We start from the raw sequence: 16,228 nt of genomic DNA, 5'->3' as shown, positions 1-16,228 counted from the left end.
TGGAGCATTGGACTGGGGAGCCTAAAGATGTTGAAGTCATGAGTTCAAAACTCAGTACATAATTATTTTATTGTTGGATCAGCCTCCAGTTAATTTTCAATATTAACTACTTTATTACAGTATCATAGAGATTCTCATTATTACCTTTTGGAAACACATGTTGTACCGCAAACCTTACTTTTACCACAAAAAAAAGCATAGTTGTTACTGTATTAAAATACATATTTGGTTAAATATAATAAATAAAAAATAATATACACATTTTGGAAAATTGGTTACTGTTTTGCATTTTAAATGTAGGTCATCCTTCAAATTTTTTCTCTCGTTTACGAATAAACAAGATACAAAAGAAAATACAACAAAAAAACATGGCCAAATAAGACTTAGATTTTCTGAAAAATAATATGTATACAACAGAAAACTGTAATACTAGAAGTATTAAGCTAAATAACTTTTAAAGTTTGTTAACATTAATGCAGATTTATACAGCTTCCTTTGGGTATGCACATAAATAAATATATATAATGATTTAATATCACATAAGTCTCTCTTTGTTAAACAAAAATTGTCATTCTCTATTAGCGCAACATATTAGTCCAACAATCTGAATCAGTACATAAGAGATGTTATGTACAGAGCCTTGCATACATACAATGTTGATAATATAAGTAATAGTAATTTAGCATGCATTGTTTGTTAACTTTTCACATAGATATGTTTACACGCTCTTTTCACTATATGGGATTAATTTTCAGTTTCAGAATTGCTTTGCAGTTTAGGTTTTTCTGTGTTTAAACACAAAAAATTACACAGGTTAAGCATCCAATATAGCTCCAACGTCATTGTCTAATGTTACATATCTAAAAACTATCAAAGTTGATGTTGCATTGGATTAACCAACAGAGTAGTTAATGACAAGGAGGTGTAAGAGACTGTTCACACACGCACTCCCCGCCGACGTAACTAAGATATGATTTGGATCAGCTTAAGCTTGCATAGAACAGGGGTAATTATAGTGCATGTAAACACAGCTATTCACTGTTATCACAATATTATATGTTAACAAACAAAACAAAATATATTAATATATATTCATAGACATTATTATATTTAAATGTTAGACATGTGTTTTGCAATGGTATTATTATACATTTATTTGCTATCTTTTAACATGAATACATTTTTCTTGTATAATAGATAAATGTGTTGGTTGTTAGTACTGATGCTTATAACATCATGCAGCAACAAATCCTTAAAAAATTCCCAAATAATTGATAGTTAGTAATCATACATAATATTTATATTTTGCTCAGATCATAATGTTAATATTTTGCTCATATCTAATTAAATTATTGTATATAAATAACCTGATATCTCTATATTTAGTATAAAGTTAGTATTAAAAAATAAGGAAATGTTATTGTTGCTATGACATTGGTACATTTAATGGTGATAGTGTACACCTACCTGGTCCCCATGCAGGAACTTTTATGAGATGAATTCACAAAGAATGGCAGAAAAAATGAGTGCAAATAGAGTAAAGCAGACAAAGAGAAGAAGCAACCAAAATTTAAACGTAATTCAATGGCTTCATAAGTACTTCTTACCTCACCTTAAAGGCCTAAAATTGCTATGTTCCCAAGCCCACCAACCCAAAATTTAACTTCTGGATTTAAAGCATTAAATTGGTTGAATTTTGTATAATGCCTCTTTTTTTTTAAATTTCAAATCTTTGCCTTGCAATATACTTTTGTAACAATACTGGTAGTGCACCGTAACATATGTATGTCGTAAAAACAAAACTAACAGACCCTGCTTTTCCAAATGATGTGCTTGGCAGCATAACAACCTTTTTAGGCCTAATATGTAACATGTACAGATTGAATCTGAATTTATTTTTTATTAGATTACCGTCAAATATGAGCACTCTATATGAATATTTAAGGTAGAACATTATAAGAAGTTTATCAAAATTTGTATACAGTACCATATTATATGTGCCACTGAATTAAGCTTATTATGATTTATTCTATTTCAAAAAATGCAAAGAATTAGATCATTCTGAGCTACGAAAATGATAATGATACAATTAGTTATAATTGGAAAAAAGTTTAACACATGATATTTTCGATGGAACAAGGGAAAATCAGAGTTCTCAAAGCCTAGAATAATAATTCGTTTTACTTTGAAAATAACATTACCAACACGACTATATTTAGCAATAGGATCAAGCAATTTCAGATATTGGGTGACTTTATAGTTGATAAAATTGGATTTTGGGTTAATAACATTTCTATATATTACCTAAAATAAATAACACCTTTATCATGCCTTTGCATCAATAAATTCATGCAGTATCGCATCTTCTGACAGCAAGCTTCATCCCATATGGGATAATATAAGCTATAAGCTTTATGTCAATGTTTTACAAGCCACTGTTGACTGTTTTTCAGAAATGTTGCTTGTTTTTTGTAAATTCAACATTTAAAAGTTATGTATAATGGTTGGGCCTTGTTGTCGGTAGACACAATATGGCAAACTGTTTATAGTCTCTAGACATGATACTGCACAAGAATTGGCTGAATATAATGTAGAATAATGTGTTCTTAATTTGATATGTGAAATTTTGATATTTAAGTCTAATGCAATTTTTTGTAAAATAAAATAAAATTTAATTTATAATGAATTTGTATTAGATTTTATGTGTAATAGCTTTTAAAAGTTATAGATCCTAATTTTGCAATAAAACAACAGAAATGAATTGCGGCATTTATTGCCTCATCAATCTTGGTTTGGTAATATTTTTGGCAATTAGAAAATCTGGGTTCTATTTTTTGCTAACATTTATTTTTAATGTTTCATAAAAATGCATTGATTTGTTTTAAAAGTTTTACAAAATATGAAGAAAAGAATATTATTTTAATTTAAAAAATCACTGTAAATCTTAAAGACAGTTTCCATGTTATTTGTGTTGTGATTTTTTTTATTGATCTTAAAACACAACATGTAACTGTCACTTGTTCCATCAAAGATCATGGGATAAAATAATGAAAATGGTATGGCATATCTAATAAATAGAACTCATATGATGCAGAACGCAACTGATCAAAAGTGAATGCTTGCCAAATCTATCAAACTCCAAGTATGAAAGAAAAACATGCACAAGTATACAAATGTAGATGTCAAGCAAAGATGAAATAAATACATCATATGAACACTGATTTGAAAACATGAGGACAAAAACATTTTTCAATAAAATAATATGAAGCTAAATTAAACAATAACATTCCATAAAACAATAAAATAATAACTGTAAAAATAAATATTGTCAATGTTGTATCTTCGTACGATGTACAATTTTGTTTTTGTTTAATATTATTTTTATGACCTGTTTAATTGTAGGAGATGCGAGATGTTACTCAGAGGGGTAAGCCTTGATTTTACTAGACTGAGAGAAACCAAGTAAAAACAGGGCTTAATTTGAACGTTGGCTACATAGTCCTATAGACTGCTAAGTGGAACTTTCCACAGTTTCAGAAACACTAATCATACTTAAATAAAAATTCTAAATATACAGTTAAATTTTGGTAAAACCATGGTAAACATATCATGTAAATATTGTGTGAAATAAGTGTAAAAAAGAGTAAAAAGTACAATGTATGAATTTATAATTTTTAAAGTCCAGTGTGAACAAGAACAATTATTGGTTAATCACTGTTGATTAGTTTGAACTATTTTTGGATTTTTATTAACAATTATAAATATATAATCAAATATATATGGGGTTTTTTAATTGTTTAATTGCCAAATTAGTGATGGTATTATTTTTCGTAATCTTCAATTTTACTTTTGATAAACGAGTGATAGTTATCATGCTCAATTATCAAATTTGAGTTTTATGTAAAATAATAAAAGTTAATTGATATAATCTAATAAATTGATTGATTTAATTTATCTTTTTATTAAAAATAATCTATATTGATTACTTATAATTAATTTTATTCATTACCTGTGCTACAGATCAAGCCGGGTTAAAGGGTTTGAAAGAACCCATGTTTTCTGAAGTACTTTTTTCAACTAGAAACAGCGGTAAGTAATGGTAAATAATGTAGGAGTAACTTTAAAACACATTGTGTAGAACATAAAAAACATCAAACCATAGACATAAAACTATTCATATTGATAAAAAAGAGTTTTAGAATGTATCAACTGTAGAATTTTAAATATATATCAAAAATTGTAGAAAAAAATGGATGATAATATTATTTCAACATGCAAACTACAAATAATAAAATCATATGAACTTACTATCGTCACATACATGTCCAATATAATCAGTCATGGAACAATCACAAATAAATCGATTCCAGCCTTCTGAGCACTGGCCACCGTTTCGACACAACCCACTGCTACACATAGGAGACATACTCTTGCACATAGGCTTAATTCCTTCTACTCCTTGTTGTTGAACCTCACCAGCGATATTGTAAGCTAGGCCGTTCAGGACAAGGTTACGCATACAGCCAACGTATCCAGATTGCCTTGTTATGGAAAATACTTCCATTGGCAGTGGCTTGGCATTTTCCCGGTTGTCCACACCACCAAGGAATAAATCATCTTCCAGGTTAAGAATCTTCGAATTATCTCTGTTGTCAATTGTTTTTGATTCTGCCACATCAACCTATAATACAATTTATATTCCATTGTAATAAATATATTAATATTATATAATATTTTATATATCAAAAATTACAAATTCTTTTGTATCATAAAAAAAGATGATGAGTAACACAATAAAACACAATTCAAGATGAATATTATAGACGACTGGGTCAAAATGTCCGAGGCCTTAACTTTCTTGGCCTGAAACATCCCAATTTACCACCATACTCTGCATTTTTTTTCTTCCATCATGCATGTGGATACACATTACTATTTTTAGGTACATTATTTTAATTGTGTATTCAATTTTAATGTTCGAAAATAGGCTAGCTTGAGACAATGCCACATTAATAAATGGATTGTTCTAGGAAAGCCCTACATTTTGGCAGATATAACTAGTGTGGGCTCGAAATAGGAAGCGTGTTATTTCATAAAAATAACTCTAATTACAACTTTGAACTATTTTATTTTAAAATATATGTTTTCTTTTCCATTTCTGTTGCAAAATTAGTAGTTTGTATAGTTTTAGTTTAAAACAAGTTTTGTTCCTAATCAAATAGGACAAATGATTTAGTTTCAGTTTTTATTTTCCAGTGTTTTTGTATAGTTTTTAAGTAATTGTGTTGTTTAAAGTTTGTAATTTGTATGAAAGCATGTGCCATTGTTAAAAAAGTGTTGATCCAAATAAATATTATTATTCTCGGATAAGGACTATAAATCGTAGGTCCAGTGTAAACATCTAGCTCGTGTGCACTTTAAAGAACCTAGTACATCTTTCGAGACGAGTAGGGGGCTACCCCGGTGTATTAGTACACAGCCACTGATCACCAACTGGGCCCTCTGGGAGACCAGTCTTTGACTGAAGAGGTTACCCAGTATAAATATATATTTCAATTATTATTATTACTAGTAAATTGAGAAATTTCATGAAAACGCCCCCATGTTATTGATATTAATTTTTCTCTATTAAAATATTTAATAATCATTTAAAATCAAACTTTACATGCTCTAATTACCAAAATCATTTTTCAAGAATATTGTATGATGATGATTATATTGAAAATGTCATATCTAAAATAACCGATGATTTACATTAGCAAGTTGAAACTCGTCGTTAGTCAACATGATTAATGATGCTTTTAGTTTATAAAATAGATCAAGACTCATCATTTAAAAACTGTAAACATTTTCCAATCCTGCTTTCTCCTTAGTATCTTATTAAACTGTATTTTTAAACACAAAACCATTAGATTTCAATTAACCAATTATGATATACGATTAAGTAATTATTCATTCAATTTAATTATACTAGTGATTTTACCCTCTCTGATTGATGTTACTCTCAAGTCAGATTAAATTCAATTAGTTTATAAGGTATAATTTCATTTTATATACAAAGTATGTAATTGATTTTGTTTTTATTGTTTGCACTTTTATTCTTTTAAATATTTGTATAATTATGCAATATTTGGCATTTTAAGTATTAAATGTTAAATAATTTTAAGATTAAAAATAACACATTATTATTTCTTACAAGATTTTCTTTTCGATTCAGACAAATATTATAATAAATTAAATTATAAGAAAAATTGAAAGAGGCAAAAAAAAAACCTAAGTAGTGTGAATCAATTGAGAAGAAAAATCCAATTGAAAAACTTGTATTTTGGGAAGCCATATAATAATAACAATTAATATATATATACATACATACACAATACGGTACCTAACAATTAGAATACACAACAAATAATAAATTAATTTAACCCATGACCATATAATAATGAGTTGTAAATGTTTGAGAAAAGAGATAAAACTAGTAATAATTTTAAAAAAAATTTTCAAAGAAAATTTTTCTAGAGGAAGATGTTTAACAGTTACTTTTATTTTCATTAAACTGCAAGTATAATAATTATTTCAAAATTCACATTTATGAAATGAAAAGTCTCCCTCTCTTGTTCATTAGTCAATACACATTCCACTATGTAACAATACGGTACCTAACAATTAGAATACACAACAAATAATAAATTAATTTAACCCATGACCATATAATAATGAGTTGTAAATGTTTGAGAAAAGAGATAAAACTAGTAATAATTAAAAACAAATTTTCAAAGAAAATTTTTCTAGAGGAAGATGTTTAACAGTTACTTTTATTTTCATTAAACTGCAAGTATAATAATTATTTCAAAATTCACATTTATGAAATGAAAAGTCTCCCTCTCTTGTTCATTAGTCAATACACATTCAACTATGTAACAATACGGTACCTAACAATTAGAATACACAACAAATAATAAATTAATTTAACCCATGACCATATAATAATGAGTTGTAAATGTTTGAGAAAAGAGATAAAACTAGTAATAATTTTAAAAAAAATTTTCAAAGAAAATTTTTCTAGAGGAAGATGTTTAACAGTTACTTTTATTTTCATTAAACTGCAAGTATAATAATTATTTCAAAATTCACATTTATGAAATGAAAAGTCTCCCTCTCTTGTTCATTAGTCAATACACATTCAACTATGTAATAAGTCAAATCAAAGGCTATATGAAATACTTTTCCCTTCCTTGAAGTATAATAGTAGTATGATTAAAAATTACTACTGTTTAATAATGATAACATATCAAACAGAGACACCCATAGAGATTCCAGAACAGGTGGGGTAAATGCGCAACATCTCAAAAGGTCATGTAATAGAAGGTTTTAATTTCTATGTAGGATACCACTTTCTATAATGAAAAAAGTAACATATCTTGATAACTATAATAGTATCACTATGCTATAGAATCATTGTGTTTTTAGGAATATACATTTGTACAATGTATATTGTGAATTGTTTTTTTTGATCAATTTTTTGATAGGAAAATTGATTGATTGATTGATTTTATTCGATATTCATACATAAAAAGTTAAAATATACAATGTATTAAAAGAATACCTGGATAACCCATTAAGTCGACAAAAAAGTAAACTTATTTCCAATGGGGTCCAATCCGTAATGACTGAAAAGTGAGTGGTTGGGCCTAGTACAATTATAAAGAATAATATACTTTTGTCACTCCACTTATAAATATTATGAGGACAGAAGACTGGTGACCAACCTAGATCAGATCAATCAATGCATCATTGGTTGCCATCTGGACCTAGAAACCATCAAACATTTCCACATGCTCACAATGAACTAATATGAAATAATTTGGTCGTTGAAATCAAAATGCTTCCTATTATTTAAGCAGTGTCCACACACAATAGAGTTATGTGTGCAACAAGTCAGTTTAAGACATTTCTTACAAAGCAAAGATAAACAACAACATAACAGTTGCTACTCCAAAATTTAGAAGCATTATTTAGGAAGAAAACTTTTAAAAAGCTTTAAATTCAAAGGTGGAAAAATTGTCCACGGATGATCTAAAACTAGTAAAGTAAAGCTTGTGCAAATTAATGATATATAATAATATAAATAAAATAACAGCAGAAAACTTGGTTACTTCATTGTTTTAATCACTACAAATTTGTTTCGTACGACCAGCATGTAGCTGGCCGCACTCTTCAGGTGAAATATAAAACATAAGTGATAAGTGGTCACTTATGTTTTATATTTCACCTGAAGAGTGCGGCCAGCTACATGCTGGTCGTACGAAACAAATTTGTAGTGATTAAAACAATGAAGTAACCAAGTTTTCTGCTGTTATTTTATTTATTTATTTATGCTCTACCTTGGTATTGAGCACTCTATCCAAACGGTCTGAAAATTTCAACCTGAATATAATAATATATATATATATATATATATGATATACAGTCTTAAAGTCTATTCTCTGTTGGATACTTAAGTGGCCTTCTATCCGAATGACTTCAGACTAGTGAGATCATTGGTACCACCAAAGAGCAATTTTTAAATACTCCATTGAACAACCATATTGGGAAAATCTTTAGTATGAATTTCTCATTTATAGTTTTGACAAACATAGGTTAATGATAGCAGATTTTATTTTAAATTTACATATAAAAGTAATTATTGTAGGTTATTATTATAATCTAAGCAATTTTTTTAACATAGTTCATTTACCTACAATCTTTGAATATATTTTCAACTGTCATATTTTGTTTTAATTGTTACAATTTTAGACTTTACATTATTACATTTGTTATATGCTTAAAAATAGAAATACATGATACTGCATCTAATGCATGGTCAATAAAAAAAACCATGGTGAAAAGATTAAATTGTTCCAAACTAGCTACACATAAAACAAACTGGTTGTATGCTGTAAAATATTTATATAAAACACTAAAGTTAAAGATAAAAAAAGTAGAAGTCAGTACTTTTGATTTTTAGAATTTATTTTATCATAGCTTTATGAAAATATTACTGTCAGTAAAAGTTTACAGTTTATAAAGAAGTAGGACGATAAGTTTAGATGTGGTGTATTGAAGATGTTTTTTAATAGGTCTTTTTTGTTTCAAAACTCTGTTAATTTCTGTTCAACAATATAGGTGGACATCCTCCTGACACCGAACCTTTATCAAGCACAAGCCAAGTTGAATAGGATAGAAAATATTCAAATACAAATACAAAACAATCATTGTAAAACACATACTTTTTTAAACACATATTTTTCTAAAGTATACATTTCTATCATCTTTATTAATCACCTTCAATGCTAACAGCCAATAAGAATCCAAAGACAGCATTCCATTTTTGGTCACAAAGTAAAAAATCACTTCAGGTTGATATTGGAATGGTCAACATTCACTTACTTTGAATTGGAAAATAGGGGCAGTAACTTAGCTAACTTAACTTGCAGATTGATTTGTAACTATCCACATATTTGATACAGCTTTAAAGTCTTTGGTGAAAAGTAATGTAATTGAACTCCCTATTGATACATGAAAGTTTCAATAAAAGGCTTGGTACACTAGTTGTTGCAAGCTATAAATCTAGTGATTTTATTTATAGCAGACCTATTGCTTTTACTAGAATCTCATGTCTGTCAACGTTGCATTGAGAATACTTTATCAGAATTATAGGGTCATAAGATGATATTGGGCACCAATATTCGGACAGTACCCTCTCCAAACTAAAGAGGTAAACCATTAAATTGACTAAAAAGAATTTCTGGTACACAAATATGAAACTTGGCTGAAACATCTCTGGAGCAAAAGTCCTGGATGCATAATATTATCTTATCTCCTAAACAGTATACAATAGTCAACATGTACAAAAAAGACAAAATGGCATGAGATTACTGGTCAACATATTGTTATGAGCAGAGGACAAAAAAATAGATGAATCAGTGATAGCCAAAAGGTACTAACAAATAGAGAACAACTATAAACTAGCAAAATCTGCTATGAACAGAAGGCATCAACAAAGTGAGGGAGGGAAGATTCTCTGTAAACTGAAAACCTACTACAGAAGGGAAAAGAGATGGCAATCGGTTAGAAGCAGAGATCTCCATCAATGGATCAGAAAAAAATACATTTAGAAAATTTCTTTTTTATGTGTTTCCTGATTTAGTTAACTACTGTAAAAGTAAAATGCGGTAGTAACATTTTTTTTCAATTGCCAGTTTAAATCATAATATCCCCCAGTAGCTATTTATTTCAATTTTAGTTTTATCTATTAACAACAACAACAGCCATAAGTCGCGTGCTAAAACGCATAGTGATACCGGACCGACAGACAGACCGACAGACCGACCGACCGACATAGTGAACTATAGTATCTTGAAAATATTCTTTTTTCCAAACCAATAATTAGTAAAAACTAACCTTGACAGTTTCGCTGTCCTGATCGGACAGCTTCTTCAGAAATAATATATTTCTGAAGAAGCTATCCGATCAGGACAGCAAAACTGTCAAGGTTAGTTTTTACTAATTATTGGTTTGGAAAAAAGAATATTTTCAAGATACTTATACCTACAAACCAGATGAACATTTTCAATCATGTTAAAACGAATTACGGCAAAAAAATCACAAAATTATCACGTGACTTAGAAGAAACTGGGAAAAAAATCGCCCGTCACAGAAACCATCTTGTATTCTCTCTACGATGTAAATAGTGAACTATAGAGTCGTGTCCACGCGACGAAAAATCTTACTGTACAATATCAATTCAAGTAATTAAAGATAGCAGATTATTGTTAAATATCTTAATCTTCCAAATTCAATTGCATAACTCCTATTCCATTATTTTAATATAGAAAATCATAAAGAAATTTCAATGAATGATCATCAGTTTGAAAGAGGAGCCAAATTGGAGCTTTGGTCAGAATGTGTGACAAGACAAATAGGTTGTCATACTTGTCTACTCTAAACTGGCCTTCTTTATTATAGTTGTATCATTTGTAATATAACAATATTCAACTGTACTAGAACAGCGTTTTCCTACAGTATCCGTTATTTTTTCACAAAACAATTGATTCTCATTGAGAAGAGGATAAAATATACCTTAAAATACTGCACAATCTTCATTTCTAAAAATAATTTTTAACAGTTTTTATTGGTACAAAATGTGTGGACTTTGGAAACTATTTAGCATAATAGTTAATCCTACATCATAGTAGGAACTTGCCAGAACTTTTGCATGGACTCCTATCCTTTTTATAATCACATTGTCCCAACTACCATCATTATACAACCTCTTTGTAGTCATGATAGTAAGAAACTCACCTGGACTTTTGTACTGACATCCATTCTTGTAATACCTAAATTAGACTAACTACCATCATTAAACAACCTTTTTGTAGGCAAGATAGTTAGAAACTTATCTGGACTTTTGTACTGACATCTATCTTTGTTATAACATTGTGACAACTACCATCATTAAACAACCTCTTCGTAGTCAAGATAGTTATGAACTCACCTGGACTTTTGTAATAACATCCATCCTTGTTATACCTAAATTGTGCCAACTACCATGATTAAACAATCTCTTCGTAGGCAAGATAGTTAGGAACTCACCTGGACTTTTGTAATAACATCCATCCTTGTTATAACCACATTGTGCCAACTACCATCATTAAACAGGTTCATGTAAGGCATGGAGCGTGTCATACCACCGCCTAAGTTGATTATAACAAATAATCGACCTTCAAATAGCTCAACAGCAAAGAAATCTCCATTGATTTCAGCTCCTCTACTGTACATCAGTAGTCCATTAGGTTCAATAGTTCGGAAGCTGAATGACAACGAACCTCTTCCCTAATAATAAATATAAAATAGTTAATTATTGCAAAACACCTCAAATTAATAAAATAATAATTCAGGTCATGTTTTATTCCTGTCCACCCAGGCAGCACTTGCCAGCTCTTATACTATGACGTTATCCCAATTCCTTCACTTGCACTGATGAAGGGCTAGTGTTGCCGAAAGCTCTGCTAACATTTCTGGCTGTTTTATTTTATCGTTTTGATTTATCTTTTCGCTTTTTTTTTTGTATCTCTATTGAGATCCAGCCACTGATACCCACAGCAAGGTCTTTTTTCATTAATTTGTCTCTGGATTTATATATATATATATATATATATATATATATATAAAGCCAAAGGTAAATAACTGAAAAAATGGCAATGCTGTGGGTATCAGTGGCTGGATCTCAATAGAGATAGAAAAAAAAAAGTATATATATATATATATTCCTGAGAGAACTATATTTTTATCAAGTTATATTGCCCGGGTAACAATATTGTTCCTCGGAATAAAGGGTAAGTGATTCCATTTCGGACAATCACAATCACATGTTTAAATAGGCTATGTAATTTATTCAAATATTAATTTTGTAGCACCTACTGTAAGAAGGTCTTTGATTGGAGGTTTTTAGATCACATGAAAAGTATTTTATACTGTATATATCATTTAAATATGCCATGCATTTCTGGTTAAATATAATGGACTAACCCCAACTCTCAGTTGCTACTAAACTGATTTATTTAACAAATATTGTTTTCTTTCAATCAATTGAAAGTATCTTTCATAAACTACCATTGCACGAATGAAAACATTAATTATTTGTATAATAATTAAGCTGTTGAATATATACACACAGATCTGTGTACAAACTTGCACATCAGAAAGATTTTTATCGCTCCACTAATTTTTCAGTACAATAAGAAATTTAAATTCTATGGGATCATTTATTTAGTTTAAACACTTAAGATAAGATACTCATATTTAATTTATATTTGTGTGTATAAATGACAGCATATCTATTAGTCAGTTTTTTTATCCTTTTGAAAATTTAAACAACATGCTTTTATAATAACTCAGTTAACAGGTTAAATAAAGCCATATTGATATAACATCAATAATGCAAACTACCCTAGCACAACTTTGAAGATTTACATTTGATTGATAGTAACAGTTCCAATCACTGGAACTGGAGATGTTCAGACCAAACCTGATGTGTCATTGATTCAGTGAATCTTCACATTAATGTGTTTCAGATAGGTATCCACCAGGAAACCTGAGGTCAATGTTTAAATGCTATTCTATTTCCGAAGAATAATGCCAAATGAAATGGAACAAACTTTCTCTACAGCAGTTCAAACATTTCTTTTTAAACCTAACCAGGAAGATACATCTACCTGACCTTATCTGTTCACCCTCCCGCTTACCTAAAACCAATTTAAACCAATTCTTTCAATACTTGTTTTAATTTATTTTCTCACCTGTTCACCATACAGCCAACCTGTTTATCCTTCTTTGTATTACTTTATACCATTGACTTTTCTTTTTATTACCCAACCTGTTACCCTTTACTTTTTAAACTTCGATTACCATAGCCATGTTGCTTGTTAATCTGTTAATCCCTCTGTTATGGCCTAACCTGTTTAGATTTATATCACATGTTTACCCCAATTATTGTCTATTCTAGTTAACCTTTTTGAATGTTTAGCATTACCCAGCTTGCATGCTAACCTGTTCAACCTTCTTTTTTACCTAACATATTAACCTTTTTTAAATTACCGGTTTACATTTTATTATTGCTTGCATGCCAAACATACGTTATCATGCAAATGTACCCATTACCATTCCCATGATGATTACCTCACCCTGACCATTAGTTTCAAAATGTATTAATTGCTTGTTAATTGTTTACTCAACATACCCTGCATACAAATTCAATTTGCTTTTCTAACAAAATTATTCCCTCATGCACACCCATTTATATTCACCTCCTCAAAAGTATCGTCACTTAAACCTCTACATTCCCGGCAGCGTTGCTGTAAGAATATGTTTTTTTTTATGAAAACCTTAATATACCGAGTCTTAGGTCTGTATTGGTTCAACATTTTTATTTCATCATAAGACATGCATATTAACTGTATCCACAATGTTTATAGTGGAGTCTGTTAGAGATATTTTATGTTTAAGTTTTTCCCAAAAGCATCTAATTTGGTATAGGTTGACCACCCTCTACAGATTTAATTTTTTATGGCGTCAAACAAAATACCCCTTTGCATAATTGATAACAGAGGATGTAATATCATACACACTCCATCATCCCCATAATGAAATACTGACCAAAAAGGAACATTAAATTTGTTTTTCTTTCAGCATCATTAAATGCTGCTATCGTCTCTCCAATATAGGCTCTGGGGTACCTAGGTGCGAGAGTCAAGCAGGTGGCAAATCAAGAAGTAGGCATATATTTAAAACAAAAACGTATTGTCTGTGGGAAACAACCCTGACATACATCATAGCTACTTAACATAATATTATGATTATAAATTACAGGTAAATTTCTATGTTAGTATTAAATTACTAGATACAAAAATGTATTGACTTATGTTAAAATCTGAGGCAGCTTTCCATTATCAACAATCTAGAACCTCTGATCTATGCATATTGTGTCACATCGTTGTTCTAAGCATAGAGTCCACCAAAACTGTGTTAAAAGTGTGTAATTTAGAAATTAAAATGACGTAAGTTTAAGGTCCATAGTTAGTTGAAAAACGAAATACTTGAATTGTCAGATCTGTGCTGGAATATAAGATAAATAATTGTTAGTAGGCCTACATGTTCTGTATACTTACACCTGCTTCCCACTTTGGAACAATCAAGACCGACTCAGGAGTCCTGAAAGTTATAGGGTCCAACTCTTCAACATCTTCAATGCCAATAACCAAATTACCCATCACCGTTATCCTTGGATCCTTAGCTTCAGCAAGTTCTAACAGTGCAAGTTCTATCTTTGAACCACTGAAGAAAAGCTGAAATATAAAATATGGATTTATAAATTGCTTTATTAAAATATCAGAATACTGGTCCTTCTCAGTCATGGTTAGGGCTGCACTGTGAATCCTGCAAGTTCATAAAGGGAATAATCTAAATTTTCTCAAGAGGATGAATGATTTAAAACATATTTGTCATTTTCAGTGGACAATACTTACACTTCCTACAGTAATTAAAAAAATAAAAAGGTCGGAATTTGCCACTTTTTTGAACAAATCCCTGTACTATGGCCAATAAATGTTTGGGATTTTGTGAGGACACATCAAAACTTACTAAATGTCATGATTATGTAACCACCCTCAACATACACCAAATGTGTTTATTTGTTACATTTTCACTTTACATATACTTTACCACATGTCATGACAAAACATACATTGTATTAAAATATTATTTAATTTGTTCTTTTCTTTTATTTTTAAAAATTTACTGTATAATTTTTGTACATCTCCTTGATACGTACCTCTGATATAAAAGAGGTACAATCAAGTTTTGTTCAGTTCAGATAATCCCAATCTGTATTTTATCTAAAGGAACACTAAAAACCACTGTGTATGTAATTTCCCTTTTAAACTCAAAACAGCTTTAAACCTTTCTCATTATCATTTGCAATGGGAAAAAAATATACTACTTAATTCGATTACATTTTCTAAACAATCTTTGTCAATCAATAAAATGAATAAAGAATATGATTAATAAGGGTCCTTAGGGCAATAAAACTGAGTGGAACTGTGTCGTGTAAACAACATGGTCTATATATCTGGCGCCAAAAAAACTTGTTAGAAATGATGAAGGAATATTAAAGGCTGTAAAAAGATGTAACGTTATGTTTTAAACTAATTGAATTTATAAGTAGGTAATCAATAAAACACACATTTTTAGATATTTCTGTGTTATATAATTTTAGATATAACATAATGTGGGTGATGTAATTTCTTTTATCATTATTGTCAAAGTAAAAAAGAAGTAAAAGTACAAAAACACAACTACTTAATTTTGAAATTGGGAACTTATTATGCTTAACAATATATTATAAATACTGAGACTAGTGACAGATGTAAATACACGTAAAGACTGTTACTTATTTCAGCTCTAGAAGTCGTGTTTCCATAACAACTTTGTGTCTCTAGTGCACCCTCAATATCTTCTAGAGTATACATCAAAGATCATATTAATTATTTAGCACAATAATGTAACAGAACTCAGGACTTAAAATTGTAAAAGTGATGAACTAATTTTTTATACTTTGCATTGTAATTATGAAATTTAGGTGGGGCCTGGCTGAATCGTCTTTAAAAAGTTGGTAGGAAACATATAGGCC

General features: G+C 29.5%; 1 protein-coding gene across 1 annotated transcript in view; it reads right to left on the bottom strand.

Annotated features, from left to right (window-relative positions):
* Positions 1 to 16,228, bottom strand: part of LOC140061237 (neurexin-1a-like) — a 73,106-nt gene that overhangs the window by 32,495 nt on the left and 24,383 nt on the right. The window contains exons 4-8 of the mRNA XM_072107747.1: positions 14,709 to 14,885; positions 13,848 to 13,895; positions 11,635 to 11,874; positions 4,309 to 4,681; positions 1,468 to 1,485 (exon numbers count right to left, since the gene is read on the bottom strand). Of these exons, the coding sequence (XP_071963848.1) occupies positions 1,468 to 1,485; positions 4,309 to 4,681; positions 11,635 to 11,874; positions 13,848 to 13,895; positions 14,709 to 14,885 (856 nt within the window). The remainder of the gene's footprint in view (positions 1 to 1,467; positions 1,486 to 4,308; positions 4,682 to 11,634; positions 11,875 to 13,847; positions 13,896 to 14,708; positions 14,886 to 16,228) is intronic.

The sequence above is a fragment of the Antedon mediterranea genome, chromosome 10 (genome assembly GCF_964355755.1).
Source record: "Antedon mediterranea chromosome 10, ecAntMedi1.1, whole genome shotgun sequence".
In the NCBI taxonomy this organism is placed as follows: Eukaryota; Metazoa; Echinodermata; class Crinoidea; order Comatulida; family Antedonidae; genus Antedon; species Antedon mediterranea.
The sequence above is the reverse complement of the archived record's forward strand: the minus strand, read 5'-3'. Positions and strand labels throughout refer to the sequence as shown.